The 13,092-nt window shown below is 41.5% G+C and overlaps 1 protein-coding gene across 4 annotated transcripts; it reads right to left on the minus strand.

Moving 5' to 3' along the window:
• Positions 1 to 269: 269 nt before the first annotated feature.
• Positions 270 to 11,388, minus strand: zbtb38 (zinc finger and BTB domain containing 38). Of its 4 annotated transcripts, none has more exons than XM_044032702.1 (3): positions 11,310 to 11,388; positions 10,470 to 10,733; positions 270 to 4,568 (listed from the first exon to the last, which is right to left on the minus strand). In XM_044032702.1, the coding sequence occupies exon 3, from the start codon at positions 4,566 to 4,568 to the stop codon at positions 942 to 944; it is 3,627 nt and encodes a 1,208-aa protein (XP_043888637.1). In that variant the 5' UTR covers positions 10,470 to 10,733; positions 11,310 to 11,388; the 3' UTR covers positions 270 to 941. The 4 variants fall into 4 exon arrangements, with proteins under 4 accessions (XP_043888637.1, XP_043888638.1, XP_043888640.1 ...); XM_044032703.1 differs by having other exon boundaries at positions 11,294 to 11,388; XM_044032705.1 differs by lacking the exon at positions 10,470 to 10,733.
• Between the last annotated feature and the right edge of the window lie 1,704 nt (positions 11,389 to 13,092).

A 13,092-nucleotide genomic window follows, 5' to 3' on the forward strand; every position in this document is an offset into this window, starting at 1 on the left:
TTCGAAACATCTGGAAATTGTGTTTAAAGGCCCAACTCTAACTACTGATGCTGTTTGTGTGGAAGAAGAAGGGAATTAACTTCTCACGTGGACTGCAAGTCCCTGAAGGTCCAGGAGGAGCGGAACACATGGCTTTGTATTTATGAACGTGTTTCCTACCAGTTTGAATATTTCAACTGCACTGCTTTAAATTTCCTTTTTTTTCCCATTAGTGATAAGAAGGCATTTACTGTATTGTATGTATTTGCTGAAAGAGGACAGGATGTAACTCTGTAGCATATCAACATTTATTTAAATAATTTGTCTTTTACAAGTTTTATACATGTTTAACACACAAAAATGAGTAGCTCAATGATGTCATCATTGTGTTCATTAGAAAGTAGAAGTCTATCAATGGTGCTTGGAAGTGAAATGTAATTATCAAAGTATTGTACGAACATATTAGCATAGTCACTCTATAAAGTGCAACTCACCATGCCCAGTTAGTTCAGTGGCAGATTCAGAGATGTGACAAAGGTTCTTATTGTTTTACTTATTTTAAAATGTGAAAATGTCACCACACTGGACAGCTTTCCAGTGCATCCCGTCCCTGTTCTGAAATTGCACATCATTTGCTTTCAAGAGGTTGTCACTGGATCTGCCTTATATGCATAGACAATGGACAAAGCACAGTCTCTGTCAGAAGATACATAAATGAAGAAACATCTTCTACAAAGGTGGAAAAAAACCACTCAGTAGTTTGAGTGTAGGAGGGAAGAAATCATAGAATCCACTGACATGACGTCCTCATCATGTCCGGTGATGTCCATTTGAAATATTTGCTTGGCTGCAAATACAACCTAACACATTTTACAATTCCTAACTAAAGGTGCAGTGGCTTCCAAATCACATTTCATTCACTTTCTCTTTTGCTGATAGTTGAACACTGCCCTCAACAATCTTTAGAAAAATGGCTCCTCTTTGCAGACCCATTTATCTGACCTGTGTACAGAAACATGGCCTTTAGTCTCTGAGTCATTTTTCCTGAACAGTTGGCTGTGACTGTTGGTTCTTGGTCCCATCACATTATCCTTGTTTCTATCGTTGTCTCTCATGCAGGCTGCCTTTTTTGGGATGAGATGCATAGAAGGTTGAGTATTGATGCTTTTTTTTGCCATTTTATGTTTTACTTTTGATGATGCATGGGGAAGCAGTGGGTCACTGCAGGGTGATAATGGGGTTTTTATGTTGGAATATGACATGTCCTGGTATGAATTTAAAGACATAAAGTCAGTTGTATCCTCGATTTTAGGGTTCATTTTATCAATGGAAAAAAGTCCATCCTCCATTTCACTTTTTACTTCAGTGTCCCCTTGAGTGTTGCTGTCCTCTGTTTTGATGGTGTCCTGCTTTATGTCTTCACTCAGGTATTTAGAAGATGGTGTAAAGTTGTTACAATCAAATCCTTCCTCGTTTGTCTCTTGGTGTTTTTTCTCATGACTTCTCTTGGTGGCAAGGTAGAGGAAGCGCTGGGGACAGAAGGAGCAACGATACTTTTTCTCTGGGTTGGGGCTTCGTGGTATGTTGTCAAAGCAGGAACCACTTTCCATACAGCTGTTGCAGATGTAATCACCACCAGCAGGCGCCTCACCTGGGGGACCTTGTTTACCGCAGGTCCGGCAAAAACATGGGTGCGAGCCAACTATGTGAGCTCTCAGACCGGTCTCTGTGATAAAAGAGCTGTCACAGATGTCACAGTTGTAGGAGGCCCTCGGGCTGCAGTTCCTACTAAGACTGCGCTTTACCTCTGCACTACCACCCGAGAGGTTCTTCTCAGTCATCCAGCTGCTCTTGTCAAGGTGGGCCTCAGTGGCTGCAGCTCGATCTACAGTTGTGTCAGAAAACTGGTGAAACAAAGCATTTCTGTGCTTGAATCTCAACCTCTTCCGCTTCTTTTTAGCTTTGTAGGAATAGTAGGGACGCCAAAGTACATCAGCAGTGTCACAGTCATTGGGGTCATCGTACACCTGCTGCTCAGTGGAGGAGGTAACTTCTTGTCTGAGGCGGAATCTGGGGCTCTCTGAGCTTCCTGTCATCGGAGGACACTGACTTTGGCTCTCCTGCTCACTCACATCTCGAACTCTCCTTTTCTTTCGGGGGAAAAGCTTGGATCCTTTGATTTGGCGCCGAATGATGGCTTCGTTGCCTATTTTTACTGTTATCTGACAGAGTGGCATGGCATCACCATCCACAGATGGCCCCGGACATGCAGGTTTAGCAATATACGTTTCAGTCTTTGACCTCCCCATTTTGTCACGCACTAGATTCTCTGTTCTTGACTGAAGTATCTCCTTAGTCATATCCTCAACTCTTTTTGCAGAAGCTGACAGTTCACCTAACTTTTTTACAGCTTTTAAAGAGTTTAAGAACGGCACATTATGACCAACGTACTCTGAGTTCATTAGCACTGGAGGGTCGTCTTTGTGAGTCTCCACATTATGTTGCAACAGCAAGGTACTGTTGTGGTCAGTGATGGTGGAATCTCCTTTCTCAGCCTCTTTTCTTGTGTCTCCCTCAGTTTCCAATTCATGATTCAAACTTTGATCAATGCTTTGGTCACTTAGCTTGTCAAAACTGATGCGTGGAATGACAGGGGCCACTGTCTTTGTTGTTGCCATGAATGTCAGAGGGAATGACACTGGGTCAGGGCTGACAAGTCTGTTTTCATCCAGTGGAGGAGTGTCGCTGTCTACTGCAGCTTGGTTGCCTCCATCAGAGCTCTCTGAATAAGTCTGACTGTACGTCTTGTATTTTCTCTTTCTAAACTTCATAGGCAGAAGCCTGTAGAGCTTGATTGGGTAAACACTGGCTTTCAGCCCACCACTGGCAGACTTTTTCTTAACAGATAAACTGGGATCAATGCCGTGAAAAGATTTCTGATGGTTCTTCAAGATATAGTATGTCATGAATGTCTCCAGGCAGAAAATACACTGATAGCGTCGTTCACCCGTATGCCATATTTCATGCTTCGTTCGGTACTCTGCCAAGGCAAACACTTTATTACAATAATGACAGGGATAGGCCCTCTGCCAGGAATGTACATTCTCATGCCGCTTCAGACTGGATAGAGTGACATAGACCCTCTTACACACACTACAGTTGTATCTCCTCTGACTGCCCCCTGGCCGCACTGCCTTTGCTCCCTGTGGGGGCTCTAAATGGTCCATTTGAAGGGGCTCTGGGCTAGAGGGGGTGGAGAGGTCAGCAGGGGGAAGCTGTATCCCGATGCTCTCCATGTCTGGTATGTCATCCATGTCATCCAAATGAATGTCCACCTCTTTGACTGGTATGCCTGGAGTCTCGAGTTTTTGTCGCTCTTTTATAGCCTTAGGACAGATCTGCTCATGGTTGCGCAGCCGTTTTGGGTGAATGAACTTCCTGTGGCAGAACTTGCAAAACAAATGACTGACAAAACGCTTTGTATGTACTTCTGAGTGAACTGTGAGAAGAGCTTTATTCGTAAATATCTCCGGACAGTGCTCGCAGCCATAGATTGAGATGCTGTCTTCTGTGTGAGGGGAAAGGGTTGGTGGCTCTAACTCTTTTTGACCATTGTCAGTGTCTGTTGGTTCTCCTGGCTCTACACTCTTTTCTCTTTCTCCCTCTGAAACAAGTGAAGGTGGTGTCCTGGCTGCAGCAGGTTCTTCAGTAACACTATCAGTTAATGTAAGTGCTACGTTATTTGGTTTGTCTGTGTGTGATTCCGCTGATGTTGGAAGTATTGTTCTGCCCAAAATGCCTCTCAGCCTGTGTCGCTTTTTAAGTGGGCCTGTGTTCCTGTTAATGAGCTGCTTTGGCTGTGAGATTGCTGGCTTCTTGTTTTCTGACTGACTGCTATCTTTGCTTTCAGTAGATTTGCTGACTGCATACGAGTGCTCTGAGAGAGCGTGTGTGGTCTCATTGTTCCCACTGAGGCAGGACGTTGTAGGGCAACTAGATGGAAGCTGTCCTTCATCTGGGGACTGCCTCTCTGCATTGGTTTGAACCAGGGGGGTGAACAGATTATTCCCAGGACACACCTCAGTGATAGAGAAGGCATTGGTGATGCGTGGCCCTCTGGCACTGTCCACCTCCTCAGGCCTGGAAGCTTCATTCTTTGTTTTGTTAAACACCAGGCCTGAGTTGGATTTAACACATTCATTCTGTTTCTCTTGTTCTGCAAGCTTCTCCAAAAAAGGAATTCCAAGTCTTTTTCCAGCGGCCACTAATCTCCCAGTGTCCTCTGCAACAGGTGACATCACCTTTGAGCAGTAGATGAAGTTCAGGATGCTGGCAAACACATCTGACTTCAGGTCCATCAGCTCCAGCACTTGGCCTGAGCTCCATGTTTCAGAAGCTGTCAGGGCGTTCCTGAAGTAACCACTGCAGGCTGCCAGTATGTTCTTGTGGGCCCGAAATTTAACATCCTCCACCACAATGGTGACATCACAAAAGAGGCCTTGTGAGCGCTGTTCATTGAGCTTGCTGAGCACAGTGTGAGGGTGAGCACTATCCATCAGGTTCTGAGTGCATGGGCACACCACAGTCATCTAAAAAAGAAGAGAAGAATTAATTGCATCTGTTTTTTTTACAAGTTCAAGGATCTCACTCTTTTGATATTGTTTAAAAATAGTCAGACACGTCTGTGTTTTAGTGTTCAAACACTAGATGGCAGTAATACCTTAACAGTTGTGCTTCAGTCATTACAGTCTGCTCAACTCATCAACACATCCGGTTTAATAAAAAATAACAACAAAAAAAGCATGCATGATTTTTTTTAAAGCTTTAAGACGGTATATTAATTATACTGGTTGCTTTTGTTTATCTAATTCAGTATTGTGTCAACACTGTCTTTCATAATTGTGTTAACATTTCATATTCTTTCGCTCCTTTTTTTGAAAGAGATTCCCTATTTAATAAAATAAAAGGCCACTGAGACATTTTTAAAAGTGCATGGGGTCGGCAGCTCTGTGACGTAATACTGTCATGATATTTATTTTGATATTTTAATAATAACATGCATATGATGTTTGTGATTACTTTAAACATCTTAAATAGTGTGACTTACAGTGTGATAAGATAAGGTAAGATAAGATAGTAGTTATTTGTCCCGCAGTGGGGAAATTTGCATTGTTACAACAGCAAGACAGTAAAGATAAAGATAATAAGTAATATACATGGTATACCAAAAAAGAAAATGAATATATACTAAGATATTAACACTTAGGCTATAAAACCCTAATATACAAAGTAAGGACTTGAAATTTACAGTATAAATATGTTTAGGTATATTGCACTTGATATATACCGATGCAGTCTTACTTACTGTAAGTGCTCTAGTTCTCTATCTGTCCCATTGTTGTTTTTCATAAATAAAATGTGAGTGTCATGAGCAACTGAATTTGCTTAAGCACTAAATCCATAACACAGATGTCAGGAGACCTCGGACTCTGTGCAAGGAATAAATAAGTAGCAGCAAGGGAAGTCAAGTTCTGTATGTGACTCATTCAGTTGTTATTACTAACCATAATTAAGTTTGTATGATAATCTATTCAGCGTGATGCCACAGCTTTGCTCTAGGTCAGTTTTAGTTGTCATGACATCTGCATCATTCTTTATATAAAAAAGACATGCGTCATATGTTCCCTCCTTCAGTTGGCAGTGGAGCCCTCTCTTCACTTAAGTCAGATACAGTTGTTGTCAACTCTAACTAGAGTCAATGCATGCAACGGTGGCAAGGAAGGCCTAACACAGTACAATGATCACAAAAATCTGCTCTGACAATCTGCTCTATACTGACATAGTTTGTCTGATATTGTCAGACCAGTGGTCAGAGAACAATTTTCTTCAACTCTTCTTCTTTCTCTCTTTGAAAGCAGATGTCTCACCCAACATGGTGTCATATCTCTGGCTTACTCACAACAGTATCAGTGTGGTTTGTGTCTACACTGAGTCATAGCATGAACGAAGCACGATGGCTGCACACATACTCTGTGAACGATGACTCACCACACCTGCATCAGAGGTGTTTACATGTTAATAATTTTAGCCCGCGCAGAGACACATTAGTGCTTCTCTACTCATTTTCTCATCATCGTTTGTGACCTCAGTGAGCGCCATTTTCACCATGATATTATGCATGCTTGCTTTGGCAAAATGTCGTCGGCCATTTGTATTTGTTCATGCTGCTCTGTTGTAAACCGGTTCTTTGCGCTGTGAGCTTTCAAAGTGGAAAACAGAGGGTTTAGAGTGTACTTTTTTGTGATCCATACGCATTCTTTATTTTGTGGAAATTGTTATGTATAGTTAGATGATCTGTAATGATATTACATTATGTCTAATTTAGCATTTAACTGTATTTTATTATTTTAAAGGTAGTAAATTCGCAGCATATCATGTATTAAATAATGTATCGGTTATTAATTATGCAATATCAGGTTCTTATATTTGGTCTTTGTGCAAAAATACAACATGGCCACCGTCCTTTAAAGCCTCTCATATGGCTGAAAACACAACCAGCCTCCTGTCCTCTTCCTGAGACAGGCCTCCGTTGTCATGGCAACATGCTATGGCGCAGCACTTATTGGGATTCAGCTAGATGGCAAGTGACTGCGTTAGCTGTCCCCTCTTCCTCAAATAACCTGCCTTGCCGAAGAACCTGCAACACACAGCAGTCCACAGAGCAGCCGAGGTTCGCCTTTGGCTCGGCTAACATTCTTCACATGTATGTGCATCCGTCTGTGTGTCTTTGTCTGCCATACAAATGCTACCCAAAAGACTTTCTCATCCGATAACAGCAAGTGATGTGCCATGCTTTACAATAACTTCTCACTTTGTTCCATTACCAGACTTAGATTCTTCTTTTCTTTTCGGTTGCATTTTTACTTAACGCTTTCATATTTAAAAAACAACAACAACAACCAAAAACTGTACCAGTTGCTGTGGTTTGTTGCAACCACATGCTGAGCGGAAATTTGAATTTGTCATCACTGATAATGACTTTGCCACACCCATGTCTGACTTTATCTTCAAAGCTTGTAATTTATTCTTTTTCCTTTTTTGGAAATAAAAACCCCACATACAAACCACAAACCAAGAAATGTACAGCATCGAGTCAGTCAAACAAAGAGCGAAATGTCAAAGCAAAAGCACTTCACGCACCTCTGCAAAGCTTACTTCCGCAAAAAAAAATAAAGCTGTTTATAAATTCAGGGAAACCATGCAAAACATACCTTAGTAAATCAGAGAAAAAGATGCAGGGTGAACAGGAAACAATGTCATGCAGTATCCCCTTTGTACAGCCCTCAATACAGCCGACTATACATGAACAGTTTTGTGAGAGCAAGGCGAAAGTAGTTGCTTTCTGTGATGGTTGCTGAACGCTGGTGTTGCTTTTTTCTGACGTCTTTCTTCCTCTCCCTCCCTCTCTCTGTGCAGATGACTTCAGCTCCAATGTCCTTTGCTTCTATCCATGTAGCCCAGGTCCTGGATTAGAACAACCCTGTCCTCATCTCACTGTCCCAATTCTGTCCCACTATGGCTGTCCAGCTGTGTGGATAACTCACAGATTCTACAGCATGTAGCTAATCCAGAGTATGGGTCTGCCTTTGTGTTAGCTGGGCAACTGAAGCGTTCACACTGTAGCCACTGAGCAGGAAGCGGCAACTTTTATTAAGCAAGGCAGAGAGATGCGAGGAGAGCGGAGAGATGCTGGGTGCTACATCACCTCAGTACTCGATGCTACAGCCAGGGAAAACCCTCAGCTGCATTGCTGGCATCAGCGCACAGTTAGACGTCCTCTGCTGTACAAAAACACACGGTATTAAATCCCTCACCAGCTAAAGCCTCATCCATCTTGATGATCAAAAAGAAAATTGTCTTTTGCACAAAATGTTTTACATTTTTAAAATAATCTGCAGCCCTTGCGGAAACAACATGCACCTCGAATGCATAACGATACACCATCTGTTTCATGCTTGTGCACTCAGTCTGTGTCTGTGCAGCAGCATAATGTATCACACCAAAGCCCTTCGTCTGTGCTTACGCAGTCACTGTGGTTAGGTAATGCAGAAGCCGAGAGAAGATGGCAGTGACGACTGTCCTGCTGTGCATCGCGGCAGTCACAGGACAGATGTTCATCAGTGCTCTTTTCCAACAGTGGCAGTGACAATGCAGACCGAATGCAAGGCTGAGGGGGAAAAGATAGAGCCCTGTTTTCAACGTGGACTCTGGGTATGCCTATAAACAGGCTGCTGGTTGATGCACAAGCAGCAGATGCGTCAGCACTGCAGACAAGGGGGAGGGGAGGAAGCTGAACCCGACATGGTACTGTGAGACTCTCGCTAGCCTCTGAGGATGGAAATCACTCTTCTATTTACATGACTGAGTGCAGATTGTGTAGGCCTTCTCCTCATGCTAACGGAAACCAACTTCAAACCAGTTTCACTGCCATGAAAGTTGACTTCAAAAGACAAATCACATGGGTCATGATGCACGCACTTGCCCATTGTCTTCAAGAAAGGAAACAGGCTATTCAAGTGTCTGTTTTTCATCTCTTAAACTACACTAGATAATTGCGCTTCATTTTAGCTGCTCTAGTGTCCTGTTTGTGTCATATCACCTCACGAATACACAGTACAGACCCCAATCTTTTGATACTGGCAGCAAAACCTCCCTTCCGGACGACATTGAATTAGTATGGGGAGCAGCAGTGTGACGAAACTAAAAAAACAACAACAACAACAACAACAACAACAATGAGATTATCTTTCAGATGATGAAGATTCCTGATGTTTGGGTGGCACCTGCTGCTTTCTACACACCACATAATTCCATGCTTTTCATCATCCACACATCAGGACTGCATACATGATAAATAGTATTTGCATAGTATTTACTAAAAAAACACAAGCCTATCGTCCTTTGTTAAACAGTTTATATTCATAGATTGATCTTTCTCAGGGTTTTTGAGGAAAAAAAATATCACATGTAATTGCACGGGAAATGTTTATGCCCAACAATGTAATTTTCTTAAACATTGCAGAACTACATATTATATATAGTATGTTAGAATATTTATAATACACAAACGGAAAATGTTTGTTTTTTTTCCTAGAAATACTACAGTTCTTGAAGTTTGATAAGGTGGCTAAATAATAATGGAACAACACGCGAGATATGAACAGCTGTTGCAGTGAAGGCTATGCAACTGGGTTGTGAGAGGACTGGTCAGTGAAATTATATTTCCCTATATTCCTCCACCTGATCAAACTACTTGCATGATTAGGTTACACAAAAAGTTCTGTATCTGACCGGATTATTTCAAATTCAAATCCCCCCCCCGATATGATAAGATTACAAAGCTATCCCTATGTCTTTGATGAGACATAATACGGGTTTAAAACACTAACCTCCCACTCCTGAGATGACCATTTTAACCACTAGGAATTCTTTGTGGATAATATAATAATTACCCATTAATTAATTGACTACCCTTGAAATACATATAGGCAATTAATCTGGCACAAAGTGTCACATCAGCAATAGAAGCCATTTATTGCATGAACTACAGTGTGTCAGTGGGTTTCATATCAATAGGCAGCAATAAAGTAAAATATCCTTTGAAGCTCACTTGATTTTAATCACACTGAAATTCTGCTTCAAAACCAAATAGGGCTCATCTGTTTGCTTTCTGACATACAGTATAGTATGACAAGGGGTATAAGGTATAGGTATATAAGGTATATATATTTTCTTCCTGATATCGCAGTTCTGTCCACACATAGCAGCCACCTGGTGGCCACTCAGTGGTATCACATGAAACAGTGGCCGCAGTGCCACTTCTATAACTGGAGCCAGAAAGTCTAAATGGGTGGGTGCAGTAGATTTTCTGAGAATTATCTGAGAAAAAAATATCTCCATAACAGGATTCCAGATCCACAGAGTGATGACATATTTGAAAAAGTAAACTGAAATAAATTAAACCCTCACATGGTAAATTTGCCTTTATTTGTTTGCTTTTCTAAGATCCAGAACAGGAAGATCATTGAGATTCTCAAGGACTCGAAATATGTGTTTCAGTCATCGTCTGACCAGTAATTCTAATCCGTTGTATGTCTGTGGGAGGTTTCTGCCATAAAATAATCACTTATATAGGTTAATCTATGCATCTGAAAACAATGTACCTCTTAGTTATTGTTTGAAAAGTATCACCTCGTCATCCACAGCATGGATGTGCTGAAAACCACAGGGCAAAGTTGACAGGCCTCTGTGCCTCCGATGATCAGCTGTGGCCTGTAGGGGCACTGATCAGCAGGGAGGCACAGACTAGGCTGAGTAGGCCTCAAGGCCTCGTTCTCAAAGCACTCACACTATTAGCATACGAAGACATGCATCCCTCGTATCACTTACGTTGCTGCCAGAACAAACACTCACACTTTTGCGCTGCCTACCAAAATTGTTTCTGTGCAGAAGGTCCTGTTGGGTCTGGCTGTGCTGCTGTGGATGTCTCTCGGGTGTTTGCATAGGAGGAGGAGAGCAGAGCGTCTACTCGGCGCCTGTCCTCCCTTCGGCCTAGATCAAGCCTTTACCATCTTCCTTCTTCACTGCTGTCTGTTCTAGTAGAGGTCCCTTGTTCCTGCTGTGTATATTTGCCTTCTGGACTTGGCTTCAACTGCTGCGTCACTCCCGCAACATCACTGACCCACAGAGAGGAGCTGAGAAGGAGGGGTGGTGTGGAGATTGTGTGGAGGTTAAGAATAAGCAGCACATTATTTGCACTGCCCAGCACTACACCAGAAAACAAATGGATGAGGCTTCTGCTCTGCCTGAGTTTGGGGGTTAGTTGCTGCTGTGGTATTCAGGAAGTGAGTCTGGGAGACAGATCCTTTATTGTTACGTAATGAATATTTTTCTCTCCCAGACCAGACTCAGCTGGGAAGGCGGTATCTGGTGTTCAGAAGCTAATAATAGACCATAGTACCTACCAGCCAGGGTTGAATGCGGGCATGTCAGATGACTCAGACTCTGAGCAGTTATGTGAGCGTTTAATGTTGAAGAGGCTTGTTATTAATGGCAAATAGCCTAATGTAAAATGAAACACCCCATGATTACCTTGTGCCTTTCTCTACAGGCTATTTATCAGCTCTTTGTAAGAGTAACAATAAGAAAGAAATACTGTTAATTTAGTATGATGCTAGTTTTGTGAACAATTGCTGTACCATAATATATCTGATACACTAAGTTATCTTTTCCAAACAGGAAAAAAAATGCATACCTCTGTCTTACATTACCTTAGCTTGCTTGTACAGGTTTCAGCTGAGGAAGGACAAGGTGTCAACCCAGAATAAGTGAGTTGTAATCTAGGCCTGAGTATGTAACCAAAAGAAAAGCACTTGTTTTGCACACGTTACTCTAGGGTTTATTTACTTGATCCTCCTCCTCATATCATCTGACTCTACTTTCCCTTGCCATATTGCTCCCTCTACTGGCTGCACATTTAAACACAGCACAGTGACAATAGAAAAAACCCTGGTCATCTTATATGTTGAATAATAGTGGGTGTTGAGAGCTTTCAGTAGAGGGCGCAAGATTCAGAAGCAAATGCAAACAGGAAGTATTACAATGGAACTTACCATTGACCTTGATATGATGTCAGTAGGGCTGTAATTGTTGACTATTTCATGTTTTGCCAATGTTGTTAGAGACTTTGCACCATTATGGGAAATATGATGTTCTGTTTTTTTAGAAATCAGAGAAAAAATTAGAGGTTTCTAGAGTTAATCTATAGGATAATGTTACTGGCAAACGTTTGAATTCATAAGATCACATTTGGCAATAGAAATATTTCTGTATTTCCTATTTATTGAAGATGTTGAACACTACATACCAATCAATAACAAGGCAATCAGAGATGGCAGACTTCACCCCTTTCAAGCAAGTATGGAAGCACAGACAGACACACAGAGCCACCAAAAACAATACTTAGTAACAACAAAATGATCTGTACTTATAACATTTTGTTGCATCCTGTCTTTTTGTTATTTTTCTCTCTCTCTGTTGTAAATGATGTGTATTTCTCAATTTCAAAAAATAAATCTGGTTTACTCTTTCATTCATTGTCTACCACTCCTCCACATGAGCATGGAGCTTGCATGTTCTCCCTGTGCATCAGTTTTCTCCAAGTTCACAAGCTTCCTCCCACAGTCCAAAAACATGCAACATGGGGATTATGTAAACTGGACACCCTAAATTTACCGTGAGTGTGAAAGTGAATGGTTGTTTGTCTCTATGTGGCTCTGCGATGGACTAGCGAACTGTCCAGGATGTACCCCGCGTATCGCACCTACTGTATGGCAGCTGAGATTGGCACAGCACCACCTGCGACCTCATGTGGAGGATAAAGTAGTGGAAAATGGATGGATAACTTGTAAATAACTGTGTCAATCTACTTACTACTTACTACTTACTACTACTACTTAAAATACTTGTGGTAATATTTGCCATCTACAGTCATGACAGTACAAAATATTCCAAATAATTTTAGACACTTTTAAATCAATGGAATACATATATTTTAAGCATTACACATTTAACAAACCAGGAAACACAGCCTTGTATTTGCTACTCATCCACAGTCACAGGACTTGCACTGCAGTTGTTTCTTTATGTCTTCATAAAACTGGCTAGTTGCTTCACTGATGCTACTGATATGCATCATAGCATTGGCTTCCATGTTACGGGTTTTCTCCCAAAACTTCTCAGAACTGCAGAGCTTGCAAAAAAAACTCAATGCAGATTTACAATTATATGAGCAAACATATGCCATATCCCACCATTTAACTTCCCTTTACAAAGCCATACTGTGTATTTCAGGATCCTCTGACCAATGTTTTAATTGTATTGTACACAAATGTATACAGCACAATTGTGGACAAACTATAAGACATCTTGCATGCCCAAACTATATATACAGTGTATTATGATGCTCTGAGATTTCTACTTAAGAAGCTTAGATGGTTTAGTGTCACTGTCTGCAAGAGTCAATACTCTTCAAGCTGTATTCAGTAATCTTGT

The sequence above is a fragment of the Solea senegalensis genome, linkage group LG8, assembly GCF_019176455.1.
Source record: "Solea senegalensis isolate Sse05_10M linkage group LG8, IFAPA_SoseM_1, whole genome shotgun sequence".
Taxonomy (NCBI): domain Eukaryota; kingdom Metazoa; phylum Chordata; class Actinopteri; order Pleuronectiformes; family Soleidae; genus Solea; species Solea senegalensis.